The sequence below is a fragment of the Pelophylax lessonae genome, assembly GCF_965119305.1.
Source record: "Pelophylax lessonae genome assembly, chromosome: 11".
Classification (NCBI taxonomy): Eukaryota; Metazoa; Chordata; class Amphibia; order Anura; family Ranidae; genus Pelophylax; species Pelophylax lessonae.
In genome coordinates, this window is record NC_138778.1 from 162392582 (window position 1) to 162409266 (window position 16685).

The 16685-nt window shown below is 43.8% G+C and overlaps 1 protein-coding gene across 3 annotated transcripts in view; it reads right to left on the bottom strand.

Annotated features, from left to right (window-relative positions):
- Positions 1 to 15948, bottom strand: part of SMARCE1 (SWI/SNF related BAF chromatin remodeling complex subunit E1) — a 36923-nt gene extending 20975 nt beyond the window's left edge. Inside the window, exons 1-6 of one of the 3 annotated variants that reach the window (XM_082273046.1) lie at positions 15872 to 15948; positions 10488 to 10530; positions 7432 to 7475; positions 5939 to 6037; positions 701 to 781; positions 393 to 524 (exon numbers count right to left, since the gene is read on the bottom strand). In XM_082273046.1, the coding sequence (XP_082129172.1) occupies positions 393 to 524; positions 701 to 781; positions 5939 to 6037; positions 7432 to 7475; positions 10488 to 10494 (363 nt within the window). In that variant the 5' untranslated portion in view covers positions 10495 to 10530; positions 15872 to 15948. Of the gene's footprint in view, positions 1 to 392; positions 525 to 700; positions 782 to 5932; positions 6038 to 7431; positions 7476 to 10487; positions 10531 to 15871 lie in introns of all 3 variants that reach the window. The other 2 variants (XM_082273045.1, XM_082273047.1) reach the window with 2 other exon arrangements.
- Between the last annotated feature and the right edge of the window lie 737 nt (positions 15949 to 16685).

Genomic DNA, 16685 nt, shown 5'->3' on the forward strand with positions numbered 1-16685 from the left:
ATAAGGATTAGGCCTGTCACTAGTTTTTCATTGAAAACAAGAATTCTTGATTCTGTAAGCTCAGGTATAGAGCTCAATTCTCCAGAGATTAGGACAGCTGCTAATGAAGGGACTCACTATTCTATATATTTCTTCTATCAATTAATTTTAACTCTGCTCTAAATTTGAACTGGGGCAGATGTTGATTTCCATAAACACTGGGGACAAATCTTAGCTGGGGAGCATCCACCTAATCCTGAGGTTTTCCAGCCTGGGACCTAGTGAACAGCAATGTCAACCCTCACACTCTACACAATACAGCACCTCAAGCCTGCAGAGTGGCACCTGAGGCTCTACTGGGACATTTTATAAGGATTTTTTTTTTCTTTTATCTAAATACTAATTCCTCGTACCTTTTCAGCTTCATATTCGTTCAAGTACTCTTGCTTCTCCTCATCGGTTAGGTCACGCCACATCCCACCAATGATCTTGCCAATCTCCCACAACTTAAGGTCAGGGTTGGAAGCCTTCACTTGGTCCCAGACCTATTCAGAGACATTAAGGGTGGCGGAGAGGGTTTTTGTTTTAATTACTAGAAGGTCTACAGGTTTAGCCTATGTACAATCTTTATTCTAGATTTATTCTACAGAAATACAGGGGTGATTTGGAATCTATTACGGTGGAGACAGACAGCAGCACCTCCCCCCAAGCCATCACTTACCTTTCTGCTGTATCTCATGTATGGCATCAGTGGCTTATCCGGGGGCTTTGGCGGTTTTGGGATGGTAATCCCAGACGAGGCCTAGAAGAAAAGCAGACATGAAAGTTAAACTTTGCATTTAGCAATGTTTAAAGACGTCCAAAAAACTGCATACATTCTTCAGAAATAAAATGCAGTTTCCTTGTGTATCCTAAACAGACACAGACAGCAATATGGCTGTATGGCAATATGGCAGCTTGAAGGTTCTACCTTATATATGCCACCCCCTATATTTATATTGGGCTAGATTCACTGGCCAATCAGGCCACCTGAGACTTTTCCTGCTCATCCACAGGTGGCTATACTGCAACAGTTTTGGAGAGTTGAATCATGCTAAAAAAGTACAGTAGCTTTCTGGATGGGTGCTATCCACTGCAAGGAGGGAGGCCCTTTCTGGATGGGTGCTATGCACTGCAAGGAGGGAGGCCCTTCTTATTAATTTTCCAATCAGGTGATTTAACAAGCAATCTTCGGCCTTAAAGGTCATTGGCAACATTGTGTGTGTGTATATATATATATATATATATATATACACACACACACACACACACACACACACACACACACACACACACACACTAGCTAACACCTCTAACAAACATCTTCACTTTGCCAGTTTCTACAAAAAAAACGAGTTTAGAAATTCAAGAATATCTGCTGGCGCACAAACTCTTCATTAGGAGTTGGGTGAAGAGAACATCTTTGGAAATAGGGGAATACTACATTTGGAAAAGGACCCATTGATGTTTGCAGTGTCCAAGCACACTCTTTGTATTGCCACTAAGATCATATAAAGGGTATTTGTTTAATTCTAGCATTGGCATTACATTGACCACAATTATAAATAGGCTAGTTAAAAGCATTTGTAAAGGCTTCATTTATTTCCAGAAAAAAAATGAACATGTCATACTTACCTGCTCTGTGCAATGGTATAACACAGAGCAGCCCGATGCTCCATTTCTGGGGTCCCCAGCGAAGGTTCTTGGCTCCTCTTTTGCGTCTGCCCCCATCACAAGCTGTGTGCTACATACAGGCGCACTCCTGAGCTCTGCTGTGTGCGTCCATAGACAAATATAGAGTGGCTTGGCCCCGCCCCCTCACAGGATTTGATTAACAGCACCAGGAGCAGATGGGTTCCTGCTGTCCTGTGAAGAGAGGAACAGGGAACAGAGACCAGCGCTGCTGCAGAGCATGAAGACTTGCAGAGACTACATTAAAGCAGAGCTCCATTCACCATAATCCATTTTTTTTTCCAGATGTACCCCCTATGATCGGCACAGATTGTACAATACTATTTGGATACTTTCCCAACTGTAATTGGGTGTTTTTTTAATCTGTAGAAAAATTACCCGATTTCAGAAGCAGGCAGGGGCCATTGCGGTTCTGGGCATCTGAAGCTCGCTTGTGTCTATTTCTGGGATTAGGTGCAGCTGGCTACCCAGCATGCACCTCCAGATCTCGCAACGGTGCAGATGACACTGCACAGCACAATTTTTTTTAAAGCCAGGTTGCCATAGCAATGGTGGCGACAAAAACTTCCAACCCATTGTTATCGCAACCTGTCAATCAAGAGATACCCTTGGACTCCTGGGATAGATGCTGACAACCCAGGAGTCCAAGGGAATCGCCTGATGACATAGCCTAGACGGCCGGGAAGTTCCGTCGACACATTTAAAATGAAAGTATAGCCAAAGCTCTTCTAGCTGCACTTCCCCTGTGGATCACAGGAGTGCAGTTCGTTCAGCACTCCTGTGACCCATTTTCAGCAGACAGCGGGCTGAAGTCCACTTTCTGCTTACGTCACAGATGTCTGTTCAGGTACCGCGTCATTACGACCACGTAGTCAGAATCCATCAGGTGCATGGGACGACACCCAGCTCAGCCTCTCAGCAAGCCAGTGAGAGCCTGAGCTGGTCACTCCCCACCCCTCCACAGCCCAGCGCATCAAGGAGCGAGGAGAGGGCACAGCAGCTCTCTGTTGACTGACAACAGCTCTCTGCTCGGGGAGCTGTCAGAACCGAGCGTTTGGCGGTGCTCGATCGGTCGGTGCTGAGTGGAGAGGCGCCGGGGGACAGATGCAGCATCAGACACATGAAATAATCACATATACGTGCACCACCAGTACATGTGATTATTTCATAGTTATGTATTTCACTTATTTTGTGTTTTTTTTTTTTTTTTTTTTTTTTTTTTTTTTTTTTTAGGTAGCAGCATTTGTCATATTATTGGTTTTAAGAGTGCGGGGGATTATCACTTTTATCCACCTAGATAAGTATAAATGGGGAACAAAATCGAAACCCAGATTTCTCTTTTGAAGGATTCAGACATAATGAAAAAAATTATATCCATTTAAGACTGCACTACAGGTGGGCATGTGGATGAAAGTAACCTGCAAAAATTGGTGGAACCCGGCATTAAAAAAAAAAAAAAAAAAAAAAAGTAAAAAGGTTATGCCTTTACAACCACTTTAAATCCTGGCTACACCTTACATTCTTCTTACAAAGCTTAAAGTTGTATTATAAGACTGTAAGGTGCTTACTCAGCTTAAGTATATTAGGGCTAAAGAGTTTTAGCAATTTCTGCAGTTTCATTTTATGGTTTATCAAGCTTTCAAGAGATTTGTGTGACTTCTTTGCAGGACCACCACTGACGATTGAAGAAAATACTGGTTACTTCTGGAATGGGGGTGGGGAGTATGAAATTCCCTCCATGTGACATTGCTGATGCTTGATGATTGGCTCAGTGCTGTCATACGGGGATGGGAAGAGGCCCATGCAAACTCTGACCGAAGAATTAAAGTGAACACAATAAAACAGTGAATACAACAGGTTCACTTCAATAGCCGCCTCTGTAGGTGATTATCTTTACTTCACTCCTATGATATTCCTTTTTTAGGAGTGGAGACAAAATAATCCCTGTGTAAGCCCAAGTGGCAACTGGCATGCTGAGGAGGAAATTGAGTGATTGGTGGGAAACGGGAAGCACGGGTTTACTTAAACCACTCCCTAAAACATAAAAGCAGCCCATATGGCTCAGGGCATCATTTATACAGCAACACTAAGGCCTAAGTGTCACCCTGCTCTGTTTGTAAAGAAATGCTGAATCCCCGGGGTGCCATGTAAATGATATTCACAAACGGAAGAAAAGAAAGAATCTAGTAAACAGTCAGTCTGATCTACCTGGCTACTAGAGTTGCACGAATAATCGTTAAAAAAAAAAATAAAAAATTGCGATTTTGTTTCACCCCCCCCCGCATGATTTTAAAGCAGAGTTCCGCTTATCTGTCTCCTCTCCCCCGCCGATGCCGCATTTGGCACCTTTCAGGGGGTGGGGGGCTACCTGTATGACAGGTACCCTGTCCCCACTTCCGTCTGACCTTGCCGCGGCAAGGTTTCGTCAGTTCAGCCCCCTCCTCCTCCCTCTGCTTGTAGGCCAGTAAGCGCGCAGCGAGCTTCGCGCATGCGCGGTAGGGGCACAGCCGTGAAGATGCAAAACTTCACTGCTGGGTTCCCTGAACGGCAATGGCAGCGGAAACATCGGCTGCGGTGCTGACATCGCTGGACTCCAGGACAGGTAAGTGGCCTAATATTACTTTGTTACACTTCAGAACACAGCTTTAAAAATGGCATGTCCTTGATTCTTACATTGTTAAGGCTGCTAAATAACTATAAAACACAATACTTTACAATGTATCATTTCGTTCTTGTAGATCAAAGGAATGAACTTCCGTCTGTAAGTGAGGGGTAGTTTAACCTCTTAAAGACTAAGCCTTTTCTGACGCTTGTTTCTTACAAGTTAAAATCAGTATTTTCTGCTAGAAAATTACTTAGAACCCCAAACATTATATATATTTTTAGCAGAGACCCTAGAGAATAAAACGGCCATCGTTGCAATCCTTTATGTTACGCTGTATTACAGAGTACAAATCTAAAGCTGCTGCTGACACCTGCAGTTATTGACACACAGTATGTGCAACATTTCAACTGCTGGAAAGAATCGGGTTCTTGCTGGCAGCTGCCCACGAACCCGTGTGGATGTTGCGCCTTAGTTGCTCACAGCAACTAACTTTTTATTCCAGCCCAGGATAGAAAACGATGTGACGCCTATTGGATGTTAGTGGCAACACAAGGATCTCTTACACTTTCCACCGTAGGCACCTATAGAACAAATAGGTTCTTTAGCTATAAACAGTTTAACATGACTTGCCCACATGCATAAAGAGGGTAAAAAAAAAAAGCTAAAAGACAAGTATAGGTGAAAAAAAAGAGCTACTAGTAACATTCAAACATATCAATAGGTTTTTAAAGGTTTAAAAACTGAACCTATTTGAGAAACGTTGCTGGTAAAGGAGAAGAAAAGGTGTCTGTTACCGCACAGCGCCATGACGACTAATATTTTAGTCACATGGGTTTTCCCGTTGGCAAGATCAGTTATTTAATGCTTAATCCTGTAAGGGTGTCTTTTTTTTTTACCCAAAAAGAGAATCTGAAAATAGGTGGTTAAAACTAGGCCTAAACCCGAGTGTAATAGGTCAAAGAGAGCGCCAAATGAAGAATCCTTATGAGTCTAAAGTCTTTATTGTTCAAAAGGTTACAACAAGCAGGGGAAAAAAAGAATGCATTTCATTGGCCATACAAACCCCTGCAGAATGGTGCTCTTTATTCACTCAGTGATTACTCCAAACTTCCATCACATGTCAATACTGCGCCAAAACATGGGTCCTCATGGCATTTCCTTCCCATTCTACCTCTCCCAGTAACAGCATTGCACTTTGAGTACAGTAAACAGTCTTTTAGCTCCTAAAATAAATTTGTAAATCTTTCAGGGCCGTTCAACGTCTTGAACTATACCTTTACAGGTATAAATACTAGTAGCTCTTTTTGTATGCAGCAACATGTATTGCAGTTTTTAAAACCCTTAAGTGTATCTGCATCTGCACAGTTCAACCAGCCACCCCGTAGGGACAATGATGGGACATGGTGTTTCTGCAATATCCAGTCTTATTTATTCATATTAACCAAAATGAAAAAAAGTCAGCACCATGTCTCATACCACAACTAGCCAGGCAATGCCTTTGCACAGATTGCCTGGTTAGTCCCTGCTTTACAAAAAGGCCGGTTTCAGTTTAAAGCACAATTCCTAGTTCCATCTGTGCTGTAACGCCTCAGGTCACACATCATGACAATCTCCTACCGTTACCCTGCTGTTGCTGCCTGGGTTCCCTCCCAGCCTGTAGTTGTTGTAGGCAAGATGGCTGTATGGATTGTATCCCACAAACCCTGGTGTGCTGGGCATTTGCTGATGGAAACAAATGAGACAAAAACACGAATGAGAAATGATTTCAAACAAAGGAAATAAAATATTTAAAAAAGCAAAAAAATGAAAATGGTTTGCATATGGCATGTTCAAGAAGCTGTGAACGTTTGTCTATTAGAAGCGGAGCACATAGAAATTTGGGGGAGCAGTATTGCAGTATACAGATTTTTATTGCAAGATTTTGATAATGAGATTGAAATGTTCACAAGTAACAATTTACCAGTTGGTGCAGGGAGATTACATATACAATGTATTTAATATCTCCATATTCTGAAGGGTTGGGGGATCTTTATTCTGTAAAGTAAATGCACCACGGATGGACAATTTATAGGAGAAATCACAAGTTTTAAGGCCAAAGCCAGGAGCCAGAAGGCATTTAAACAAAGCCAGGGAATTTAAACTCCATAATCTAATGCAACCTACAAATTGTTTAGGCACACCGGCTATTCAGCCATTTTTTTTCTCAGTCCTGATATACACAAACAAGTGATGTATATGTTCCCCTGACAATGCAGGTATTCATTGTAGTCAAAGGACATCAGACCCTAAGTTGAAAGCTCAACAGCAAAATCTGTTATTTCTGTATCTGCAGATAGAACTATAATTCTTAACATCACTTGGTAGCAAGCAGAATTAAAGGCAGGCATTCAGTTCTATAAGGAGTTTTTTACCAAGCACTGTAAATATCACAGCCCAACCTTTAAACAATCACAAATCTATGGAAGGTCGTTATAAACAAGTAAAGGCCTGTTGCGTTTTTGCTGCAAATTTGGCTCTATGTGTCTTTATTATGTAATAAGAGCATGGTAGAACAATTGGCAACATCTAATTACAAAATGAAAAAAAACAGAAAAAAAAAGTCTTTAAACAATCAGAAAAAATACCAAAAGCTGTAGATGCAGTTTATTACATTGCAGAAAAAGCCAGCACACAGGCAGCACAAACACACAGGATGACAGCACGCATCTGACAGACAACATGTAATTATATGAAAAGCAAGCATGAAGATTTGTTTCATATACAAAGCTGATAACCCAGGAAGAGGGGCTGCCCATAAAGATATTAACTAATTTTAAGTCACATTTAGGTGTGTTTAAAATTAGCGCACATCCATTATCTGGGTTTAGGAATTGACATCTGTCGGAGAAGTGTTGGGGAATGGCGGTTTCATACAAATAAGACACATCCAATAACAAACCTAGTAGTGGAAATAAAGCTTTTATTGTTCAAAACAGCCACTTCAGAACCCATGTATAATCGTATACTGAGGAGGAAACAAATGTCTCTCTACAACCTGACCTATAGGACTGCACTAACCAATACTTCAAGGCTTGTTGGTAATAAAGGGTTAAGGGTTTATAGAATAGTTTACTTACTGTTGCGGGTGCTGGGGCAGGGGGAGGAGCATATGACGGCCGTTCTATTAATAAAAAAAAGAAACAATAGATCATGGAAATGCTTTTTTTTTTAAATCGAAACAATCAAAATGGCAAGTAAAACATGTCAAATTATAACTTCCATTTTCAGAATAGAAGGCAAACCTTCACACCCTAAGTGCCGGTTCACATTTGTGCGATGCGGGAATTCTGTGAATATACAGCGTGTTCCCGCATCGCATTCGCACCCCTGGCAGTTCACACTGCCATATGCGATACGCAGGGGGTGTCAATTAAAAGTGAACGACACCCCCAGATAAGATCTGTAAGTTTACACAGAATCGGATCGCACTAGTGTGAACCACCATGCGGATCATCCGATTCTGCTGCGGACCAAAAAATGGGTCTTGTGCGTCTTTTAGTGCGATTGCGGTGCAAATTCAGCCATACAAACTATGGCTGAATTTGCACCGCACAGAGATTGCATGTCATTTTAGGAGCAGTGCGCTCCGAATTACATCCAATCTCTGTGACCGCACTAATGTGAACCGGCACTTAAGGAAAGTGATGGTATTCACCCCCTTTATAAACGCTGGAACATACAGTACATCCTGCAGCAGAAGTAGAAGCTAGGACAATATCCAGGGATCAGTTTGGTATTGATTGAGAAAAACTCCCAAAGTCCCATACACACAGGCTGAATGCTGGCAGATTCAATAGAAACTAGCCGACATTCAGCCCGTGTGTTTACCCCCCGGGCCGGCTTCTGCTGCAAACCCAGCAGCCGACCGACTCCTGTTTAGCGCTTTCAGCCATTGAAGTGTTCTGGCGGAGGGGCTCAGCAGGGGAGATCGCTGTACTAATGTCAGATCATTAGTACAGCGGCTCTCACTGGATAGTGTGTACCGGGCTTAAAGCTTGACATACATGACTTGAATTTCTTGCTGTCAGCAGCGCTACAACTTCGACTTCAGGTGCATTTATCATTCGGGTATTCTGGCAGCCGTTGGCATCGGCTGTCAAAATACTATAACCTGCAGGGGAGATTCCTCCATCCACACTATTTAGCGTGGATGGGGGAAACTTAATATTTTCTCTTATAACAAAGTGTAATTAACCTTCAGCGGCCAAAACGGGCACACAAGCATCAATCACACAGCAGTGCTGCCGACTGTGATTGATGCTTGTGTGCCCGTTTTGGCCACTGAAGGTCAATTACACTTTGTTATATTTCTGTGTGGTTACAGCAGTTGCTTCTTATCATTTGTACTGTAAATTATTGTGTCATTTTAATTATTCTGATCGCTGGGTGAGTATTTGCTGGTTCACCAATTAGCAACTACCTTCATACTAATATATTCTCTTGTTCAGCCCATGTGCTTAACAAGAGAAATCTTACCGTTTATGGCTAGCCTTCCATGAATAAAATACATTTTATCTATACAATCTACAAAGCTCACTCAGCTTCATAAGTTTGTAAAGGCAAACCCACCCACTAGGTCTCAATACTGCACCAATAAAATAGCCCAATCTTGAAGTAACCTAAATCCACGCAATCATGCAGACTCAAAGGCCCCGTTCACACAGGGGTGATCCGACTTGGGGGGGCGACCTCCGAGGTCGCGGTGCGAGCAGCGCACCGCAACCTCGGAGTGGCCGGCACGGACTTCATAACATTGAAGTCTATGACGGTCGCACCGGGTCGCCCCAAAGAAGCTCCGGGCCCTTTTTCTAAGTCGGAGCGACTTGTGTCGCTCCTATTAGAACGGGTCCGCAGCTTCCCTATGGAAGGCGACCTACGGCGACCAGGTCGCCTTAGTGTGAACGGGGGCAAATGCTGAAGTTTCTAAATAGACTTTACATAGAATGACAAACAATGTGCAAAACACTGCAAGCTTACAGACAGTGAACACAGCACTGAACACCCTCTGTTCTATTTAGACCTAACCAGTCATGACACGTATCTCTCTGAATGAATGGCACAGCTGTACAGCCACACCAATTTTAAAAGTGACATCAACTGTGGGGGAAAGGAACCCTTGCATGCTCTCACCCATATTTAGGTATATGGTACTTGTACAGAAATATTGGTGTAATGTGTTGCTAAAGGTGGAGATAGCATTTATTAAACTGATTGTAAAAACTCTTTTTAAAAAAAAGAAACAGCCATGTTATACTTACCTGCTCTGTGCAGTTGGTTTTGCACATAGTGGCCCAGATCCTCCGCTTCTCGGGTCCCTCTTCGGTGCTCATGGCCCCTGTCTCCTGTTGAGTTCCCCACCGCAAGCAGCTTGCTGTGGAGGCACCTGAGCCGAGTCACAGCCCTGTGTCCATTGAGACACTGAGCCGTGACCCAGCCTCATCCCCTCTCTCTCCTGATTCGCTGCCAATCGTGCCATGTTGCTGTCTTAGCCAACAAGGAGTCCCAAGCAGCTCAGACACTCCTGCAACATCGCTGGATTGAGAGGGGGCTTAGGTAAGTATTAGAGGGGCTGCTGCACACAAAATGTTTTTTTTTTTTATCCTAATGTATAGAATACATTAAGATAAAAAAAAAAAAAACTTCTGCCTTTACAATCCCTTTAATGCTCACATACTATTAAAATATGTATTTTGTGGCTTATTGTAGAACAATGGCTAGGATCTGAAAAAAAAAAAAAAAACACTGGTAATGGGAACAACTGCACCAGATATCCCATCTAATAAAACCAACTGTGGACACGTACACAGTTTAAAAAAAAAAAAAAGCTGCCCAAAGTGAGCAGAACCACTTTTTATGTATAGGTCTGTTCATTTTCTGGAAAATAACGTAACCAAAGTTTTTCCTGTGCCTGATTTTACTAAACTTCTTTTATTGCCAAATCAAGTGTAGGCGTATTCAGTGTAATAAAAATAGGCAAAGAATGGCAGCCCATAGATCAACAAAACATCTTCTTGCACTGTCCCAACAGTAAACTGAAATCTGATCGATGTTCTGCTCACATGCTGAATATGTACAATGATCCATATAATCATTTTTTTACAACTTTTAAATAAAAAATAAAAAAATCACTTACTTGACATTTTGGCCAAATATTTAATTCACGTTTCACATTAAACCTGCAAAACAAGAAAGGTACGCTTGTTAAAAAATTACCCAAAATGTAGCAGACACCCCCACAAAAAAATAAAATAAAAGAAAGCCATAACATGAACATAATCTTCACATTCAGGCCTCATGGACAAAGGCTCAAGAAAAATCACCCCAGCACAGTACAGGAATGTCTCACAAAATGTGAGATGAAGGCTGGGGCCAGTATATATTACCCACTTTCCAACCACGCTATAGCAAAAAAGACAGCTACAGCTCGGGCTTCCAATCCCGGGAGGGCGGCAATAGATGTCGCCCCCCCCCCCATGATCACACTGCTCGCGCGCCCCCTGCGGTGTGCTCTGTGTTTGTCGAGTCCTTCGGACTCGGCTGATCACAGAACCGGATAAAGTGCCAAAACATGCTGGCAAATAAACTTCTAATTCTATTTTGCTACAATTGGTGTGCTGGTGGACTTTTTAATACTTGGACTATACTTGTAACAGCACCAGCCATTAAAGCAGAGTTCCAGCCTGTATTAAAAAATATTCAAAGTCAGCAGCTACAAATATTGTAGCTGCTGACTTTTAATATAAGAACGTTTACCTGTCCAGGGAGCCTGCGATGTCTGCACCCGAAGCCAACCCACCCAAAGACTCTGAGCGCAGGCACCCTTACTAGGGGGAAGCAGGAAGTGAAGCCTTGTAGCCAGGAGAGGGGGGGTTGAAAGAAGGAGGAGGAGGGACTGCAAATGATGTCGGTCGCCGTGGAGCCCTTACAATGAAGTGGGAGCGGGTACCTGTTTTTGACCATAAGGCTCCAAATGTGGCACTGGAGTGGTGGGGGAAGAAAGCAGATAAGTGGAACTTCCACTTTTGGGTGAAACTCTGCTTTAAAGTCTTAAAAAAAAAAAAAAAACATGTTATGCTTACCTGCTGTGTGCAATGATTTTGCACAGAGCTGCCTGGATCTTTCTCATTTTGGGTCCCACGCTGGGGCTCCTGGCTCCTCCTTCCTGCCGCGTGCACCCACAGCATCAGCTTGCTGTTGGGGGACCCAAGTAGGCGTGCCCCGGACCCACGGGTCTGTGTGTCTATTCACACACGGAGGCACGGCTGGACCGAGCCCCTCTGTCTCCTGTTTTTTGGCAGAAGCCAGTGAGCCAATCAGGAGTGCGTGTTCCCTAGAGAGGTAAGGCTCTCTTGGATATCAGTGGATCAGGTAAGTATTGGGGGGGCTGCTGCACACAGAAGGTTTTTTTACTTTCATGCATTGAATGCATGAAAGTAAAAAAACGTTTGCCTATTACACGACTAACTCACCACCACCCACTTTCATTGACTGTCAGAGTGAGCAATCCTATAAGAGAGAGAGAGAGAGGGGGGGGGGGGGGAGAGGCCCGGGGTGCCCCCATGGCAAGCTGCTTGCTGTGGGGGCACTCAACAGGAGGGATGGGCTAGGAGTGTCGAAGAGGGACCCAAGAAGAGGAGGAGAATCGGGCTGCTCTGTGCAAAACCAACTGCACAGAGCAGGCAAGTATGACAGTTTTTTTTTTTGTTTAAAAAAAAAAAAAAACCCAGCACTGCACTGATTTGCAAAAGTAGTTCCTGCACTTCTTTTGCTGATTTTGGGTGCGACTTCAATAGATATCGGTGCATGAAGTTGCACAGGTGTCTTTCAAGTAGCACCTGAAATCACACAGACCTGCTACGTTGGAATCGTGCTACTTTAAATGAAGTAAGACGATTTTAAAGTAGCATCAATGTGAACCAGGGCAAAAAAAAAAAACGCACCTCCCAATTTAATTGCATTGAAAACGCATCAATAACGCACCCATGTTACGTTTCTGATGCGTTTGAGTCACATCACCTATGAAAAAAACAAACCATAAGCACAGTAAAATTGCGGTGAAAATTTCACCGCAAATGCAAGTCAAAAATCGCTGTAAAACCGCATGCGTTTTCAGCACCATTATTGACACCTTTTTTCTTTTGACCGATTTGTTTTGGTGGCCAAAATTTCAGTGCATTCTCTAATCTATTCTAAAAAGGTAACTCTGGCATAATGTGCTAGTATGCAGTGAATACATACATTATGGCTTAAACCTGCAGGGGGACCCTCTTTTTACTTACCGCCGCTTTAAGTGTTCATTCATTTCAATGGCCAGAATAAATTAATATTCCAGCCAATGGAAATCAATGAATGCCTAAACAAGTGCAAAATGCAGATTCAGATTTAAGTGCAATTTAAAGCTGTTTTTTCCCCGGTCAGAAACAGGGAGAAAAACTCTGTGCACACGAGGCCTAACTACGCAATATAATCCATACTGGAGTCATACTTTTAGGCCGCTTTCACACTACAATGCGTTATGTATGAAAAGTGCACACTGGTGCTCACAGTGCCATTCATTGCTAATGACGCATCAAATGGGAAGACCCTTAGGAAGCTTTACAACATAAAAACACATTTAAAGCTTTAAGCAACTTGAGAGAAAATTGATTTTTTTTTTTTGGCCACATGACACTGATATGCGACTGGGGGTGTCATTAACTTTTGACACCCCCTGCGTATCGCATATGGCAGTGTGAACTGCCGGGGGTGCGGATACGATGCGGGATCACGCTGCATATTCGCAGCGTTCCCACATCACACAAATGTGAACGGGGACTTAAACTCTTCTATATTTCTTCGCATCCCCCCCCCCCCCCTTTCCACTTTTTTTTTGTTAACACTTTCTAGTATTGTGTACATATTCTACAAATGTATTTCTTGTTGATACCAGATGTCATTTTTTTCCATTTTCATTGTTGTTTTATATATATATATATATATATATATATATATAACATATCTGTATAACCTGCTTTATGTATTCTGTCTTAAAGCGGCTGTATACTCAAAAAATAAAATAAAATAGCAAACAAACCCTGCAGGACAAAGGCATAATGAGCTAGTATGCAACGCATACTAGCTCATTATGAAATACTTACCTTAAAACGAAGCCCCGACACGGTTGCCTGGACAACGCTGAGGGAGCTGACATGCTCTCTCGGCATCCCTTCCTGTTTCGGTGGCTCCGGTGTAACGTTAAAAAACCATACCCCGTGAAGAAACCATACCCTCATAACATCCGGTCTGAAACAGCTGAGCAGCGCAGCAGTGCGCATGTTCAGAGCCCCGGATACCTAATAGAACATGAAAGGATTTGAGAAGTGCGCATGCTCGGTGGGCATGAAATTATCACGGCACTGTGTCTAATGTTATACTTGTGGCGGGTACATTAAAACACTTCGGCTGGAACATCTCCTCTGCTATCGCTGTCACTTCCCTCATCTCCGGTAATAAATATAAAAGCGGCGGCGGGTGTATGAGATGTAAATGACGGCGATCTCGGCTCCGTGATCCGCTTTTATATTTATTACCGGAGATGAGGGAAGTGACAGGGGACGGAGCAGAGATGATTTATGTTGCATAGCAGCTGTTTTAATGTAAGCGCCGCAAGTTTAACTACCGTGAGAAATCCATACCCTCCGTAGGTGCACCGGAAGTGACGAGGGTATGGTTTTCTCACGGGTATGGTTTTCTCACGGAACACCAGCGCTGAGTGGCCGGAGCCGCGATGATGTCTCTCCTGCACGCAGGAGTTTCACTTTCTGGTGTTCTTAAATTTCATCGGACCCGTGAAAATTCCGGACCTCGTCACTTCCGGTGACAATACGTCAGCACCAGCTGGTGCGAGCCCCGGTGCACATGCGCAGAAAACATTTTCCAGGTCCGATGAAATTTGAAGACTTAGCGAACAGCTAACAGAGGAAGCGGGGCTGAGGCACCAACTCCACTTCCGGGTCTATGCGTTCCAGACATAGATCTTTTTTGTTGTTATTTTCTTTTCTATCATTCCACACATTCCCTAAGGCTCCGTTCACATGTTAGCATATGGATCACGGGCAGAACCGCCACAGTTCCGCCCGCGATCCGGAGATTATTGCAAATCGCGGGACGCCTGTGCGTTGCCCGTTGATTTGCAATAGACCTCCAAACGCTGAGCGATGTTGCAGCGATTTCTGCCTGCAGAATCGCGGTAACATCGCGCAAAAAAAATCGCGGGATGCAATACGATCCAGAGAAGCTCTTGTACTTTTTTGGTCATAATGCGTCCCGCGATTTTTTTTTGCGCGATGTTACCGCGATTCGGCAGGCGGAAATCGCGGTAACATCGCTCAGCGTTTGGGGGTCTATTGCAAATCAACGGGCAACGCACAGGCGTCCCGCGATTTGCAATAATCTCCAGATCGCGGGCGGTTCTGCCCGTGATCCATACGCTAACATGTGAATGGAGCCTTACACACATCGAGAGAAATAATAAAATGTTGAATATTCATCGTAATCATAATTAGTATTTATATAAAGCAGAAAAGGGAAATGCATCATGGGAAATGCAGTGCTTCTGGACCCCTGCACAGTGTGTTGGTATGTGCTAAAAAAAGAGTGTCCGCCTTTCCATTCCATTGAAGTAAAGGGAACTTGTGTAAATGTGTGGAATGATATAAAAGAAAACAAACAAAAAAAAAAAGATCTATGTCTGGAATGCATAGACCCGGAAGTGGAGTTGGTGGACCGCACATACCCGGTGCCTCAGCCCCGCCTCCTCTCAGTCAGCTGTTCACTAAGCCTTAAAATTTCATGGGACCTGGAAAATGTCTTGTGCGCATGCGCACCGGGGCTCGCACCAGCTGGTGGTGACGTAGTGTCACCGGAAGTGACGGGGGTCCAGGATTTTCGGGGGTCTGATGCAATTTTAGAACACTGGCAGGGACCTACAGAGCGTGTGCGCCACAGACGTCAGCGGCTGCATGCAGGGTGAATATCTCCCAAACAGTGCCAGTTTAGGAGATATTAATTGTACCTACAGGTAAGCCTTATTATAGGCTTACATGTAGGTAAAAGTCATATAGCGGAGTATACTATCGCTTTAATAAAACAATTGTAACAAATGCAGCAGAGCAGACACATTTTAGCAGGAAAAACACAAAGAAAAAAAAGAAAACAAACATTGCTTGCATTAGAGTGCAATGAATGGGCTGCCATAGGTGTGCGGTGCAACACAGCATGGTATTAGCGGGGCTCACACAACACTACAATGTGAATGAGGCCTAACCCAGTCCTTGTAATATATGAATGATACCTGGAAGCACATAGTATTATTATTATTAGTATATCCGAGCCCAGAGAATGAGTACACACAGAGAGGGGGGGGGGGGGTGACTGAGCCCCCCATATTCCTCTACATGACAAGATAATACACACACTCGGCTCCCCCCGCCATATGTACACACCGGGCCCGCTCCCCCCACACACTGCTTCACTCACCTCCCAGCTCCGCTCTCTTTGTCCCTCACACAGGAAGAGGCAGCTTGCACTTCCGCCGCCGCACTTTCCACGCCACGCCCACCTCTGCCCGGACAACAAAAGGCGCCGCACACTCCGCCTCCTGCCCTTACATGCCAACGGAAGTCACGCAATTAGAAGGGGGCGGGGAGACATATTCACGGGAGCTCGGTGTTTCCGGTGTTTTGTCAGCAAGCTACTGCTCATCGGAAAATGCTGTTCAATGACGTAGTGATGACGTAGGTACGCCGGAAGTGACGAGGTTAGGCATTTCTCACGGGTAGGTTTGCCAAACCTCGAAAAATCTCTTCTGCCCATGCGCACGGACGACTCCCATCCGCTGTTTTGTGATGCTCTATCACCGGAAGTGACGAGGTCCGATTTTTTCACGGGTCCGACAAAATTTTACAACACCTGTAGTGAAGCGGGTAATGCTTACTGCGCATGCGCGATGCGTTCCAACATGGCCGCTATGCGTTCCAATAGGTTTCCTAATCTGACAGAACACGAAGGAGGCAGCGGACATTACAGCCAAGCAAGTCTTCAATTTTACACTTATTATAACAGCAAACTGACCTTATATCCTTAAATACAGTATTAGATTTTAATTTTTATAGTATATGCAGCGTAAAAGCCTGCAGGCAGAAGGTGGCGATAGCCAATCCCGCACTGCTCAGCACCAAAATGATGAAATAGTCTATTGTAATATATAAGGAGAGTTTACTGCTAAAATAAGTGTGAAATGTAAGACTTTCATGGGTGTAAGAAGATGTCCGCTGCCTAGGGTTGCATACTT